This window comes from Sipha flava, unplaced genomic scaffold (genome assembly GCF_003268045.1).
Source record: "Sipha flava isolate LNK unplaced genomic scaffold, YSA_version1 303_pilon_pilon, whole genome shotgun sequence".
Lineage (NCBI taxonomy): Eukaryota > Metazoa > Arthropoda > Insecta > Hemiptera > Aphididae > Sipha > Sipha flava.
The window spans coordinates 366,211-383,789 of record NW_020272979.1 but is presented as its reverse complement, the minus strand read 5'-3'; the positions used below and the strand labels follow the sequence as shown (position 1 = coordinate 383,789).

The following is a 17,579-nucleotide window of genomic DNA, read 5'->3' as shown; positions in this document are numbered from 1 at the left end:
AACATCTGAAAATTATCATGTACATTTTAAGTGATAATTAATCATTATAATCTAATGCTAGATATAGGAAATTTTATATCTGGGGTTAATAAAAATGCAGCATCTTTATGTAGGTGGAAGTACAGAGTATGTTCATAACTTTTTTTAATTTTCATCAACTTAAAAGTGTCCTTGTATCAACAGTGCCTTAGGCAAGCATAGCTATTTGCCTCATTCCAAGATCCAGTACTGATAATCAATGGTGTATGCTGTTTTCTTGATAATTGATTTTTGAATTCGTTCACAGTATCAAACACTGATACAATATATTTAAATTTATGGTTAATATATAAGGGATACTCTATATAATTGTTTGATAATATCAAAGTCATACTCAAAATATATTACCTTAAAAATAATATTAACATTCTTACTTAGGTTTTATAGAAATTGTTACTATATAAAACTAATATAAAACTATTTAAGATATATAAATAAAATATTTATAAATTTAATTTTGTCAGTATACAATGAATTTTTTTTTAAACAAATGTCATAACTCTTAAACTCCTTCCACTAGTTAAGCCACTCCATATGAAAGAAAATATATTTATAGTTTTATAAAAAAAGTTAAATTATTTTTACTTACTGAAGTATAGATATTTCATTCAACTAATGATGTACAATTTTTAATTTTTTTAGGAGACAAAATAATAGATTTAAAGATATTTAACTGTAATTTGTTCAATATAATGTATATTTATATTTATTGTCTTAATTTAAAAATAAAAACATTTGAAATCTTTCATCAGTCTTTTAAAAAAATAAATTATTATAATATAAAATACTTTTAAATTGATTATCGTAATATAGTACAATGTATAAGTGTAACAGTTTATTTTCTAAACAAATTTTTATGAGTGCTAAATTTTCATTATTAATAAAGGTTTATAAAATATCAATAATACTCAAAACTAAAAATAGATTATGAAAAATTGTTATTTTATTTTTTGTGTAGATGGGTACAAGTATAAACACTTATGATACCATAAGAAATACAATTTCAAAGTATATTTACATTAGATATTTCATACATTATAATCAACAAGAAAAAAATACATCATAATAATATTATATTATGTATAATTCATTTTTATCATATATATACAAATATTACTTTCTACTGTATTTAATATTTTATTTTATTCACCGTCAGAAGAATTGTCTAGATTATACAAAAGGTCTTTTTTAGTAAAACGTTTATTTACACACCCAATATATGCACAAGATATAAATATTTTTTTTTTTAACATTAGTTCAATTGAATTTTGGTCATATATATGTTTGCATATTTTATTTTTTACAGGTTTAGTAATTGGTTGTTTTGAATATGGATCTAATTTTTCTGATATTATATCTTCTATCATAAAATCGGTTGAAGGTTTATCATAGTGTTTTACAGCAAGTAAATGTTCATGATTTTTAAATGATTTCAAAGCAGTTTCATAAATCGTGCTTAATTCTTCATTTGCTAATTCAGTATATGCCCTGAAAATAGATAAATATTAAATGGTCAAAAGATTATAAACAAAATAAAAAGAATGTATACAATTTATAATTTTACTGTGTATAGAAATTTAACACAGTAATGCAGAATTAGTTTGTAATTTACACTAAATAAACTATTCAAAACTAAGTATGCTTGAACAGTCAATATGCATAAAAATGCTGCAACTTTTAAGATAGAAAGTTTATGGATGATACATTTAAAGAAACTTATTTGCATGGCAATATTTCTATGCATAAAGAAAAACTAAAAAAAAATTATTAAATTTTTAAAAAAAAAATCAATTGAATATAGGATTATTATTTGTAATTTAAAAAATAATATTAATTAACAAATCTAAGATTAAGTAATGTATATAAACTTAAAAACATTTTTTAATAATTTTGATTCATATAAGAATTTGAAAATAGTCAACTATATTCTAAGCCAGTGTTTCCAAACCCTAAAACTAAAACGACCTCTTGGGTTGAGAAACCTTGTTCTAAGCCATACTTAAAAGGTTGGGTATTTTCATTTACAAGTTCATAATTTAAGATGTTATATAGAAGCATAATTCATTAATTGTATACAATTAGTATATTAATTAAATTTAAAAAGACAACTATATAATAAAATTCAATGTACATTTTGTACAATTATCAATTGAAAAATACATTTTACGAGAATTTTCTAAGAGATATTTCGATTTGATATATTAATCAATGTATATTATACATTAAATTATTGATGTCGAGCAATAAACACAAATAAAATATTTAAAAATTAATATAAGACAATATTAAAATAACTAAGAGTATATATTATACTTACTTTTCAAATTCACTGATACTTTTAACTTTCAAGTCCGTCTTAATATTTTTTCCAAATTTATCTTTATTACAATCTAATATTGATTCTATGCCTCTATCATATTTACAAGTCTGTTCTATTAACTTAGTATGTGTGTTGATATGATCTTTAATCTCTAAATTATTTTTATTCAAACCACTATTTAAACATTCATTAAAACCAACTTGAGAGTTGATAATTCTCTTAAAAAGTTTTTCTGACTGTTGTCGAAGACGTGAAATTGTTTGATTCACTTCATCATCTTGACTTTTCTTTTCATAAGCATCAAAATCCACTTCCAATTCTATCATAAATAAATACAAATTATTAATGCAATTTGAATTAAAGTATTTTCAAAATCACCTGAAGTTCCTTTAAGTTTCCTTATATTTTCCATCAATAAATGAATTGATTGTTCATTTTGCAACAAGTGTTTATTTGGTTTAATATTGGGAATATTACTTAAAATATCTGAAAGGTCTGTATCTTCAATATGAGCACAAGGAAGTGTAATTTCTTTACTGCAAATAATTTTATCACGTAATTTAAGTACGGATTCTAGTTCACTACATACATTTCCTTTTTGATAATTAATTGTTTCTGTGCTTTCGTTTGATTCCATTTTACAACAAATTAAAAATCATCTACAAAAACATTTATAATATATCGATTATTTTTAAACATATACAAAACATAACATTTATAGAAATACAAGCAGTAAAAAATTGAATTAAACTTCATTACTTCATAATGATCATATTATATAGAACAAAAAAATAATTATTGTCAGCATTTAATTTAATAGAATAATATTTTTGTAAAATGGAACATTTTTTTGATTCCCATTATTAGCCATTATTTTAAAATATTTTGTTTGATATCAAGTAAAATATTATTAACAAAAAATATATATATATACAGACTTTATAGCACTGAAATGGATAGGCTCTTTAATTTATTGATAAATATATTAGTGAATATTATAAAACAGATAATTATTTTCGCAATATAATGTCTGTTGACTAAGATGGTATCCAGGGTGATTTTCTTTATAAACTTCACTGTCAGAATCATTGTGGTTATTGTTTAAAAAAAATTTGACTCAGGAATAATACAGTCTGTCCTAAAACTTGGCTCAATTAGACCAATACTTAAGTCTGGAGATATTAGGGATGTTACAAATGACTGTCCAATAACTAACATACCCAGTGGCGCATATAGGGAGGGTCAGGGGTGTTAACTGACACCCCTCAGAGAAATAGTGGATGACTAGTTCTATATGAACTTGTAAGAATATTTGTTTAATTTAATACTAACCAATTTTTCAACTATCCAAATCAACATACTAATTATGTTAACCCTAGAACTAAAGCGTCACATGAGAATTAGTAGTAGGGCTCAACCCCAAAAATTATGATATACAATCTTATAAATTAATACCCATAAAATTGAAAAATAATTAATATTAGGTTTATTTAAAAAAATGTTGTTTTTAGTATCTTTGTTAGTAAGAATAAAACTAAAAACACATAAAAATAAGAGTTGTTCTATGTCTAAACTCAGATTTTACTGATGGGGGTAGATGAGTACCTCGAAATATATATTTTTGACACCCTTGTCAAAAATCTACTGTGAGCCACTGATCATACCCTATTAATCAAAACTTTTTGAAAGCTCGTCTTTAATTCAATTCGCCCTTTAATTAACCATATTTTAGCCGAAGAACACAGATTTCATCCTGGAAGATCAGCCACTAAATGTAACTTTATTCTTTATTTCTACATCTCTTATTTTTTTCTTTTTTTGACAACTGTTAAGTTAATGTTATTTATACAGACTTTTCCAAGGTCTTCGACCATGTTCATTACTACCTCCTTATTATAACATTAGACTCTATTGACATTGATGAACCTTTTCTTTCATGGCTTTACTCATATTTAATATATAGGATACAATTGGTAAATATTTTTGCTGCCTCTGCTGATTACTTTATTCCCTCTTCAGTATACAAGGAGTTGTTCTATCAACACTTCTATTCGCCATATTTGTCAATTTAGCAACTTCCACCCTTCAACATGCGAAATTCCTTAATTTTACTGATGATATGAAAATCTTTTATCCAATTATAATAAAATCTAATTTTGGCTGTTATCTCTTTCAAAATGATACTCAACAACTAGTGTTGGAGTGATTCTTTAGGACTCGTCCTCAACATCTCTAAATTCCCTGTAATGACTTCTTGTCGTACAAATTCTTCTATTTTCTATACTTATTCCGTCAATAATATCTCTTTGAACATTTTTCATATTTCAATGAAAGACAGGATTTATCCATACTCGTATCTATGCCCAAATATACTCTACAGAAAATTTGTTACAAGACTCTCAAACTGCTAGGCTTCATAAACTGTTTCTCTACAAAATTTAAACTTCTCTCTTCTCTGAATATCCTTTATTATTCTCTTGTTCATCCCATTCTTAAAATATGATTTTGTATTTTGGGACCCATCAAAAAGGTCCAAAGAAAATTCCTTCATCATGTAGCTTAAAAGCTCAATATCCATTGTTATTACAATTACACACCAGTCCAACATCTTTTACCCATAGAAAGTCTCACTGATTGTCGATACTTGACTCACATATTATACCTCTACAACCTACTTTCTTCAAAAATTGATAGCTCTGATTTACTATTAAGTGTTTCTTTTTAAATCCCCATTTAATGAACACACTTATCTGTCTCTTTCTATATTCCATTCTCTACTACAAATTACTACCTTAAGTCTCCAATAATCCATCTTATGCGCATTTCCAATACTGACCCTTCTTTTAATATGTTATATTCCCAAGAACCTTTTCATTTTTTCTTTTTATATTATACCTTTTATCATCTAGCATCTAGTATTGTATAACTAATATTATTTATCTACAATATATGTATATTATGTATATTTCATATTTTCTTTGTCTTCTAAACTGTTCTTATTCTGTAAGTATCAAATGTTACTATCATTTCTGGACCGACTGGCCTGTATTGTATTATTTAATTAATTAATTATATTCCAAAAAACTTTAAGTGACAATATATTTTATTATGAATAAGACACATTATTAAAAATGGTTATTTATATTGATATAAATTTTACTCAATTCAGTAATATACTTAAATTAATTATTAATTAATATTTAATTAATTATATTAATTCAATAGTATACTTACACAAAAACCAAAGAATTTTATTTAATGATAAATTTCAATAGTGTGCACTGCAGACATCAATTTTGGCGGGAAACAATAACAATGTAATCAAAAACAAAGAATACTATGACATTTGATTATAAAACCAATATTGCTGACTTCTATAAATTAAAATATCTTAATTAGTGCTGACTACTAATTAGTGTTACTACTGATAACTTTTAAAGTATAGTTATTAATTAACCATTAAGTAAAATATTAACTATTATCTAATTGTTTACCCTAAATCAATATAAATATCATATACATCTACAGTTGTTGCCAGATAAATTGATAACACCTCAAAATGCTACTCGACACAAAGCCACTCGATAACGACAAAACACCATCGGCATAATCTAACAAAATTCTATCCGACAAAAAACTATCTTACAACACTACCAACCTAACGTCTATATTTATATGATAATCTAATTTTAAAAATGTGAATTTTTACGTATAATCAGTTTTTGACAAAATCAATTTTTTTATTTTACTGTACCTCAAAAACGAATCATTGTAAATACTTGAAATTTTCATCAAATGTTTATATTAGCCGTATCTATTTACGATTACATTTTCAAAATATTTTGACTTTTTAAGATATTTATAGACAATTGAAATTTTTTAAGTTTTTTTGTGCGTATAAAAAAATTTAGCAATCCAAAAAATCTTTAAAATTTAATAAAAGGTTTATTATAAGTTTTACTTATTGTAGTAAAAAAAATCAAAAATCGTTAGTAACCTTTCTTGTTTATAAGCATTTAAAGTTCAAAAGTATTTTCTTCGTGTATATTGAATTGTGCATGCGCGTATGGACGCTAGAACATTTCTAAGAATTGTAGTATTTCTAGCTATAACATAAATATTGTATCGTTTATTTATCATAGTACCAAATACATTTTTTTTTAATTTTCTTTTACTGTATGCTTATAAAAAACGAATAAATTAAAACAATTATTTCCTACAAAACATAGACAAGAGAATAAAGAATTCAAATGTGTTTTCAAAATTAAAATCAGGATTTAGTTACCGGATGAATTTTTCTTCCGCTTTTTGATTCGAATTTTCTAAAAAACGACTAGCTCTCAGCAGGCTTAAATGGTTAGGTAGGTAATAAAATAATAATATATATGTATGTATAAAATCCAGATTTGTACATCCGATTGTACAGTCCAAATAATTAAAGTCCATATTTATACTATCCAGATTTTAAATTCCATATATATACGGTCCAGATTTATATGCGCTCCCACAGTATTATTTATGTCTTATAGTACTATACTGTCCAAACTACTTATAATAATATTGGATCATCAAAACATGAAGTTGTGCAAATTAATATAATGTAAAGATAAAATGTTCATTTTGATTATTATTGTAGTTCCGGGAATTCGATGTACGGTGGCATGATAAACGCGATAACGGATTACACACACTAATGTTCATTTACTACTCACACATTGACACGGCCAAAATGTTCATGTGATATAAAATGCCTAAATATTACTCCTTATAATATGCTACGCTCCAGCCCCCTTAAACCAACAAAAAGCCACCAAAAATATTTAAATATTTTCAAAATGTATTATGTTTTTGGCGCCACTTTAGAATTTCAAAATGTATTGCGTGAGTTCAACCTACTGATACTTTGAAAACCCATTGAGAAAAATATTAGTCCTTAATATTTTTATTTACTATGAGTTAATTCAGGACAGATAACTAGTGTAATATTTGTTTATTTCCTTGAAAATGTAATGGGTTTGGATCCAATTACATGCGTCATATCGATATGTATATATACTTAGTAATAAAAATATTTGTGATTATATATACTAACATATAAGTATATAACTAACAACAGATAAAAATAGAATTTATATGAAACAATATAAAATATAATACAAAGGTAGGTATATAAATTAATTTGTTAAATTAAATATATAGAGACATGATCAAAAAAAAAAAAATAATAAATAAATAAAACTAGTAGAACAAACAGGATCAATTTTATAGATATTTACAATATACCTACTAATTCTAGATTATGGATTGTTAGCGGGAACTCTTGAGTTGGGTCCCGAGATATTTGATTGTTTAAAAAAAACACGAGTTGGGTCTGCGATGTTATTTAATAATACTCGAATTAGGTCCATGATCACATTTGATAATATGTGAAGTGGGTCCACGAATGATTTTATCTTGTTATCTTAATTACCCAATTCGAGTTTTCCCAGTGAAAGAAATGTGTTTTAAATTTCTTCCGTAATTTAAACTACATATATAATTATAAATAAACTAGTAGTGATAAAAGTAAAAATAAAGTAAAATTTGATCTAAAATCAAGACAATTCAATAATAATTTTTCACATAAAAAAAATCTAATTGAATAATAATTTTAATATTTTAATAATGTTTACATCAGACCGTTACTTTTGTATAACAAAAGACAGTCGTCGTTTGGTCGGCGATCACCGCCGTAGTGTTGAGCGTCAAAAATTTTTTATAACGAGGCCTGTCTTGAATTTTGGTCTTAGACACGCCTCTATATATATTAAGTAATATTTTTAAGTACCTACCAATAATTTTACTGTAGAAACTTTTTAGTAGTGCTATTATATTTATATCATTGTCTTTGGATTTACAATGAGGTCCATTTACACATTCATAATAAACATGCTCTATAATTAAAATGGACAACCCATGAATTTAATTGGCAATTATTCACGTTCAAGTGTAAACCTATACATACAATTTTTTCTTGTCGACATATTTGATTGTTAATATTTCATATTTTTAAATGATTTCAACCGTTATTTACAAATATACTCGTATACACATTTATTAATTACCTTCCTATTTTATTGATTTGACTACAGCAAAACCAAAACCTAATTCCAATAAATTTGATGAGAATGATTTAATACCGTTTGTTTCCCCATGAATGGAAGTTTTAATAACTATAGATGATTTTTCTAAAACTTTTTCAATAAAAATAAAATACTTAGTGTTGTCTATTTCGATAAAAGAATTAAAAATAATTTGAACCGTTTAAAAAAATCTTAACTTTTATAAGTTGGGGACTAAAAAAATATACATAATGAAATAGCCCATTCATATTATTTAATCCTCATTAGTTCATAAACTACAAAACTTAACAAACATTGGAAACATTTCATATACCTAGGTGGTTTTAAGATAATGTGGACTATAAAGTTTAACTGTCAAAATAATTGAAGGTAATTTTCAAAATAACTTATTGAATAAATAGTTAATATTTAGATTTAACCGTTCGTTGATGTTTAAAACTTCGAAATATGAACCAATCACTTTACATGTAGACATGGAGAAACTCGTAATTTAAATTTATAGATTTACCTTATTAATAATAAATTGAATAATGTGTAATCGGATAACGCAGTCAACTTTAATATAATTATACAACGTAAGAAGTGTTTTTACATTGAAATTATTAATATTTCAAAAACCTTTAAATGTATATATTGACCACTTGTCTGAGCCAAATTTACCATTAGGTACCAAATTAGGCTCTGCTACTTTGCAAATATTTTTCAGAAATATGATTGTATTAAAAAATAAAAGCAACTTATAAATTTTATTAAAAAGTTGAAATATTTAATAAAAATTAAATTATATATATATATATAAATATTATTCATATATTTTGATAATACATTTGGGATAATAACAATAAATTTCCGCTATTTTATCCCACTGATCATTTAAAATGATACATTCACTGCTTTTGTTTTGAACGCGTCACTAACCCAGTTTTCGAAGCCATAGATCCTGTGAGAGGAGTTCCCTAAAATTCAGTGGTTACTGCACTAAGTGCAGACGTGACTTGCCGTTATGTTTTAAAAGTTCTTCCGATCTACGGAAAACAATGTCACTTTATATTCAGATATTTCGAGGGTTTTACCAGTGTAGAGCTGTATATAGTTGTTTCAGAGGAGTGAAAAGATTTTAGATTAAGTTGTACGAACGTTGAGGATAGGATTTCTGTTTTTTTTTTTTTTAAACATTTATTTTTATTCTGTCCAAGGTAGTAGGATTGGAATTTCATAATTTATTATTTGTTTGAAGTTGATCTGGTGCTCTGCTGTGAGATCTTTTATTCTTTGGTACATTGGTTATAGTAACTTACTATTGATGCTAAATATATTGGTATAGCAGAGATTGAATATTACGAGTATAAGGTAAGTTGATTTTTGTTTTTGCGTTGTGTTCAGTGAGATGAATTTGAGTGAATTTGACTTATTTCGTCTGCATTTTAGGAACAATTTGCTTATTATTGTGACTTTTTTTTTTTATTGCTCTACTTTTAAATGTACCTATAGTTAATCTTAAACTTTTTTGATGTATTGTGTCCAGGGTTTTGAGAAGTGTTTTTCATAGCATTAAAAATTTAAAAATTAAATTAATTAATTTAAAATAATTAAAAAATTGAAATTCAACATATTTTAATTTTTTTTTTTTGCAGAACTACATTTTTTCCTCACATTAATCACATTTCCTATGGGTGTTAGTTAAGTTTAGTAAAATCCCTTAACTTAACAATTAAACAGCTATAATTTTTATAATAAGTTGTATTCTTGTACAGATTAAATATTCGAATATTTACCAAGATTGTAGAAACGCAACTCTACCTACAAGTTTATATTACTCATAAAAAAAATACATAAAAATATTCAAAAGTGAACAATAACAAACAATTATACACAGTTTTATGTATTTTAATGAATCGTAAAAATGTATTATTTATTAAGATTAAAATGGCTCTTATTCAGTCAATTTTGATTTTAGAATCATAGTTGATATATCAAAATTTTTTTTTAAAAAAAAAAATGGACCTATCCGATCATGGTGTTCAAAATAGGTATTGCTTAAAAAAACATGATTTACTGCAAATGCGCATATCGAAATTATAACAATTTTTAGATACATTTATAAATGGGTATTTGCATATCACTAGCTAGTAAAAAAAATTAGATTTATTCCAATATAATTAGACCGAGAAATTTAGTGTTCTCTATTTTGGTGAACACTCTATATACTATGTAAATAACACATACAATTTTGTAGAAGGCAGAGGTATAAATAAAATTATAGTCCATTCAATATAGAAGAGTGTACCTACATCATATTTGACCAACATATTGGACGATGTACATAATCAAATTACCTATACGGAAATTGATAAGTATCTATATGACTACTTGACTAAATATATTTATATATTCTACATACACTAAATATCAGGGGTAAAAGGTCGATCTCAATTCTCTCATTTTTTCAGAAAACTTATACATAATTTTTATATTTTTGTTCAATTCACAATTATAAAAATTAGATTAAAAAAAATTAATTAAGCCAATATATAGTAGTAGTATATACTATATAGTAATAATAATAATAATAATAATAATAAATAACTATGAAAAAATTAATTATACATTGAATCGAATATCTATGTAGGTATAATGTACGTAATATAACGGGTACTTTGTATTAAATAACGATCTTTATGGCATTCACTTCCTTATAAATTGATTTAAAATATTTAAAAATACGTGTTATATAATATTTTAAAATTCAAGTTATTATTACATATCTATATATAATTTATAAATATCTATATATATAAAAATGGAGCCAAAAATGTATAACATTTCATCAATTGAGAACGGCCGGCCAATTTGGCTCAAATTTTTTTAATTGTTCGTAATTATCAGAAGAAGGTTTTTGCGAAAAAAAAATTTGGAAAAGTGCTATTATTTAATAAATAGTAGTTTGATTTAATCATTTTTGACCCGGTCGAAAACTGCACAGTTGAAAATTAATTATTAGATGAAACTATTAAAAACTATTAAACAAGGTTCGTAAGTTCATGCCCTAAAAATGCCTAAATAAGCATGCATTTATGCATTTCAAATTGGCAAAATTTGGCTTTGAAATATGCTTTATAAAGTTAAAAAATATGCATTTATATGCACTAAATATCTAAAATTATGCACTTAAAAAATGTTTACTTAAGTAAATCATAAATAATTTTTGAAATTACATAAATTATCTATTCAATTTTTATAGCTATATTTTATTTTTTTATCTCATAATTAAAAAAAAAAAAATAGATTTTAAATACTATTTAAAACTATTCTTGAGCCTTCATGAACTGTATATAATGTACGTCTTTGTCAGTAATTAATTTTAAATTTAAAACTTTTGAAACAAATTTATTCATTAAATGTACGAGTATCAAGAATATAAAAAAAAGAAAAGATAGTACAATTTCTATTTTTAATTTTATATATATTTTCCATTTAGATTTTTGATAGATTCTAATAGAATGTTAGAATAATATGCCCGATAAAATAGAAATATGCATGAATATGTTAAATAAACAATAACATGCCAAATATGCGAAAACATGCAAAATAAGATTTCACATATTTAACCGTGGTACCTTGAAATGGATTTCTATGTCATTTAGCATTAAATACAACTTTGCAAGATTGATATGTAAATACATAAATTTACTAGCCCTGATATTAAAAAAACTAATTAATGAAAAATGTTATCGAAGCCATCATTTTAAATGGCAAATTTCGAGGTGAAAATATATTATTACCGCGAATCCCTATTACACTCACAGATGTGTCAATACAATTTAAATGCCTTCAATTTCCAATTATATTGGCATTTGCAACAACTTCCAAAAAGTCTCAAGGTTAAATGATGTCTGTCTGTGCCTTAGATTTGAGCACATCATGTTTTTCACACGAACAATTATAATTTATACAATTATAATTAATTATACGGGGCGTGCTCTTGAACCATCCAGTTTGTGTATTAACAGGAATTGATATTGTTTTTTACTAATATTGTCATAATCAGCGATATATATATATATATATAATTTTAAAGGATCAATTTTAATAAATTATTAACAAAATAAATGTTTGATGTTTTTTTATTTTTATATTCTGTCACCGTTTACAGCACTCCATACCTCTTTCAATTATATACCACATCTTTACATACTTATTTTAAATTAGTTATTTTTTTCTAGCAAAATATTCTCTAGAAATAATTTATATGACAAAATAACGTTTGTCGGGGCAGCTAGTATTTATATAATTTTATTTTTTTTTGTCAATCGTGACAACCTAGAAAAACTCAAGTCGATCACAAGTCTATTAAAGTTGGCCACCCCCGTTATATTTAAACTCTCTAGTACCAATAGTATCTACCTATCCTACCTTTTTTTTTTTATGTCAATAACTTATATAATATACGTTCACTCGAATTGAACTATTGTTTGAACGGTGCGCGAATGAAATATTTTGATGTGGCCCGTGCCCGTCAAACAACACTTCGTAGTAGGGACCATCCGGTTTTTGGGTTTTCTATGTACGTGATATTCCTGGCAATTATACTATTAATTTTGAATCTATAATGAACGTGCTCAAACACACACACATGAGTCTTTTTCATCATATGATGTTATCGCAATGAATGTATTCCTGTTTTGAAAACATCAATATAATATTACAATTTATCATACATTATTAATTATTTATTTAATATTTGTTCGTCCTATAGAATTATAAATTACACATACCTACTGACTGACTAATACTCACAATACACGGTATATATAATCGACTTTCTTAACGACAAACGTTACTAATTTATTTTATATGTGTTTATGGTGTAGATATAATAGTTTGATTACTATTCAGACCAGTACGATATGAAATTTTACCGTAAACCAACTTAAGTTTTACCGTTTGCAACGTAATTCTTTGTATCAAATTTAAGGTTGCATCCAAAAACCGTATACTTTATGGATTGCCATATAAGTATATACAGCTAAACACCGTACATTTATAGTGGGTAAAAACCTCGCTATATAATTTATTAAAAATAATGTATTTTGTATAGAGGAATGTTGTATATATAATTTTAAAGTTAATTATTACATTCAAAAGCTTATCTTATCGCACGTTTATGTGCTCGAAAAATAACCAGTACATTTGATGACCGAAACGCGTGGTATAACGTTAAGTTTATATACATATATATATATATTATAAAATAAAGTGTTTTTATAAATGGATTTTAAAACTATTGTTAGTAATAAAGGTTGTGAGACGGTATGGTCTTAAAGGCCCAATAAACCCTAAGTAAAAGAAAAAGAAGATAGTAATAAAGGAGGCAATTTTAATTTTTTTATTTATATTTTAATTTTTTGAAAAAACGTCGACAAAAAGTTTTAGCCAGAAAAATTTTTATATATTTTTTTAAATTTTAGATTTTAAATTTTTCAATGCCTATGTACCTTAATAAATTGTTTTTGAATAAATATGTAGTATAAATAATAAATAATAAATTATATATCATTATAAAACGTGCGGTTTTTGGTTACAAGAATTTAAAAAAGTGTGCGGTTTTCACCTACCAAAAGTGTGCGGTTTTTGGAGTCGTCGAAATTTAAATTACTGAAAATATGAACATATACTAGTATAGGAAAAACTATTTTTAATTATAATTAAATTTGGGTTCTATTGGATTTTTTAAAATATATATTACATTTATACTTACCTATAGAGGAGAGGAAGGGGGAAGAAATGGCAAAACTATGCATTTATACACTTTACTCCTTAGAAAAATATGAACTTATAATTTAATAAATATCATTGTTATTTATTACTATAATTATTAGGATATATAGAAAGTAAAAAAGAATACATAATTTTTGAAAACAGCCACAATATTCTACTATACTATGCATAATGTATAAGTATCTATTTATGAAAAATGTAGAAAAGTATTATCAAAAAATGAAGACCACAGGAGGATTATAACATTTAAAATGTAATTTTTTTACGTATTATTTCAATTAAATGTTCAAACATTAATTTTTTTTTTTTTTTTTTGTTAAACTTCAAGTGCATATTTTTTTTCTTTAATGCATATTTTAACACATTAGTGCATATACTTGTCCATTTTAAAGATTTTTTTTATCACATATTTGGTTGGTTTTTAATGTATATAAATTTGCGTTATAAGTTATAACTCTTAAGCTAGCTTAACATCCCAATAGCTAAATACACATTCTTGTTTGTCAGAGAAGTCGGCTTGCGCAGTCGGACTTTACAGATTTTCCGGAACGTGTGTGAGTGATAAGTTTGTGCAATTTTCGGGGACTGTACAGGCGACCGGAAAAAATTCGAAAAAACGATTCTTTTGGCTTGAGCAGTTATGATTGTACCGGAATACCGGACCGTGTGTGCTTGTTTTTGTTTTATTGTGTTTTCGTTTAACCTGCTAGTTCGCTAACTTCGCTATCGCGGCATTGTATACGCTTATTTATATATTCATTTATTTTTACATTATACCTGTTTTTTTTATTTTTTTAATTTTTTTTATTTGTTATTTGTTCGCACATTACAGCAAACATTATACCTGTTTTATTATTTTATTTTACCTATTATATTAATTTATTATATTATATTATATAATAATGAGCTATAAGATATTGGAAGAATGAATAGATTTGTATAAATTGCATCCACGTCTATAGCAAATAAAATCAAAGGATTACTATGATGGACAACTAAGATAGTCAAGGAAACCAAAGCTATGGGCATCGTCGTCTAGGGCTGCCATTGTAAGAGAATTTGAATAAAATAAATTTTAAGTTAACATTTTTTTGAACGTGAATGTGATGTGAATATATATGGATTGTGGACCAGAGAGTGTGTGAATCCAAGTCCGATCTTTTCGGTAAACTGGAGTGTATGTGAAGTCGCGTCATCATCATCGGAAATTGGGCAAAACTGCAGGTTAGTTAAACTACGCAGTCTGGTCTCTCCGGCAAATCGGAACGTATGTGGCTAGCTTAAGAGTTATGAGTGAAATAATAATGAATTATATCATTGTGGAATCAATGTTGATTTATAGATCAATAAAAAAAGTCTACGCGTGGATAAAATTTCTAAAATTAAAGTGAACAAATAACAATATTATTTTACATAATTAAAAAACGATCAATAGGAAAGATTACTAATGCGTGTACATTAGTACAGATAATAGAGATTGATTATGTATTATAATTAATAATATATCTACTTGAAAATTTTTAACCATATCACTCTGTTCACTATAGAATATAGATATAGATATTTTCAATGTTATACAAAGTGATGTAGCAACCAACATTACGCCCGGGGCGAAACATAAAAATGTACCCTTATGTATTTTTTATTTAAAAATATTATGGTTATTAGATATTATTTTCAGTAATTGTATTAATTAATATGAAGGATGTTAAAGATTTTGTAAGCAAAATATACGATACTGTCTATTGTAATTTTTAACATTAAATGTAATATTTTCATTTTTGCGTTTCCCAGGAATTGCGCCCGGGGCGTAGGCATCTCTCGCCATCCCCTTGCTACGGCTCTGATTATACAAATAAATTCTCAATGTAAGTTCTATATATTTTATAGTATATACATGTATTAACTTGGATGTAAATACATTTTTAATTATAGTAATTAAAATAGTTTTCTTAATTATCTTGGTTTTCGATTTTGAATATTAATTTATTCATTTTATATACCAGATTTCTACAATTCTACTATGTACATGAGGAGTACATAACATAATATGCTCAAATTTTCGATTGATTTTTCACATATAGTATTGTCTAAATACAATTAATAATATTACACCTGTAAAATATAATTACGGTAAAAAATAAGATAAGACTATATTCAGCTTAGTATAGAAATGCTATAGGCGTATAAATTAGCGCCATATAAAACGTAAAAAACTAACTTATGAGTAAAAAAGTCGTAGTTGTTAAAAAAAAAACTAAAAAATATTATTAAATTAAAAACACGGCGAGTAGTTGAAGAAAGAAAAGATTTTTAAAACCATAGTAGCGACACCGTGCGCATACAAAACGATTGGTAACGGAAATGGGTGCCATTATAGAATGTTGAACGACAGAGTTGAATTTTAAAATTAACGCTTTATATAAACGCGTTTCTATATTATACAAAATGGCTGTTTAGATTTTTGTGACGACGCTCAGTTGTGTCCGGCGTGTTTATGAAGATGGTGTTAAACGTTCATTTTTTTTATTTTTTTAAAAAATTGTTTTTTTTTATTATTATTAAATGTATGATTTATTATTCATTATTATTAATAATTGTATAATTATTACACTAAGTGCTTACAACTATCTACGCAGGTTGGGAGAGGCAAGATGAGGCAAAGCTGTATAGAATTGCATTTTTAATGCATACATGTAACATAACAGCTATGAATCATCGGGCCACTTCTACCTGTGAAATTTCTTTGTACAATTCATGAAAACGATTCATCACAGTATTGGAATTTTTATAATCTATTTATACATTTTTAAAATATGTTCTTATAATACGAATTAATTCTAACATTATATCGAGTAACTTTTTTTTATTACAAAATTTATATATTTAATAATTATAGAATCAATAACGAGTTTTGTTCATTATTCTACTTTAAAATAAGTAAATACATTATTTATTGTCAGCTATAGATGTTATAGTTGCTATAATTGTTATTGTATATATATATATATATATATATATATATATATATATATATATTTAAACTATTTATTAATTATTTTTTATTATGATCAATTTATTTCATATTTTTTTTCTAGTGATTAAAGGATTAAGTAGGTAATATTATATAAATAATATTTATAATAAATGCAGCTATAAAGGTACTATTTTCATAACTATATTGATTTACAAAACATTAATTGTAATTCTTACAACGTTAAACACTTATTTTTGAGTTGATGCATTTTTGAAAAATATTAATTTTAATTGTACATCATTAATCATAACTTACACAACATCTTTGTAAAATAAATAATTTT

General features: G+C 25.2%; 1 protein-coding gene across 2 annotated transcripts; it reads right to left on the bottom strand.

Annotated features, from left to right (window-relative positions):
- Positions 1-1,144: 1,144 nt before the first annotated feature.
- On the bottom strand, positions 1,145-5,952 carry LOC112686298 (E3 SUMO-protein ligase NSE2-like). Of its 2 annotated transcripts, XM_025558512.1 has the most exons (5): positions 5,854-5,952; positions 5,594-5,733; positions 2,738-3,018; positions 2,357-2,678; positions 1,145-1,527 (listed from the first exon to the last, which is right to left on the bottom strand). In XM_025558512.1, exons 3-5 carry the CDS (start codon positions 2,994-2,996, stop codon positions 1,182-1,184), a joined length of 927 nt encoding a protein of 308 aa, XP_025414297.1. In that variant the 5' UTR covers positions 2,997-3,018; positions 5,594-5,733; positions 5,854-5,952; the 3' UTR covers positions 1,145-1,181. The 2 variants fall into 2 exon arrangements, with proteins under 2 accessions (XP_025414297.1, XP_025414296.1); XM_025558511.1 differs by lacking the exon at positions 5,854-5,952 and having other exon boundaries at positions 5,594-5,847.
- Positions 5,953-17,579: the final 11,627 nt, after the last annotated feature.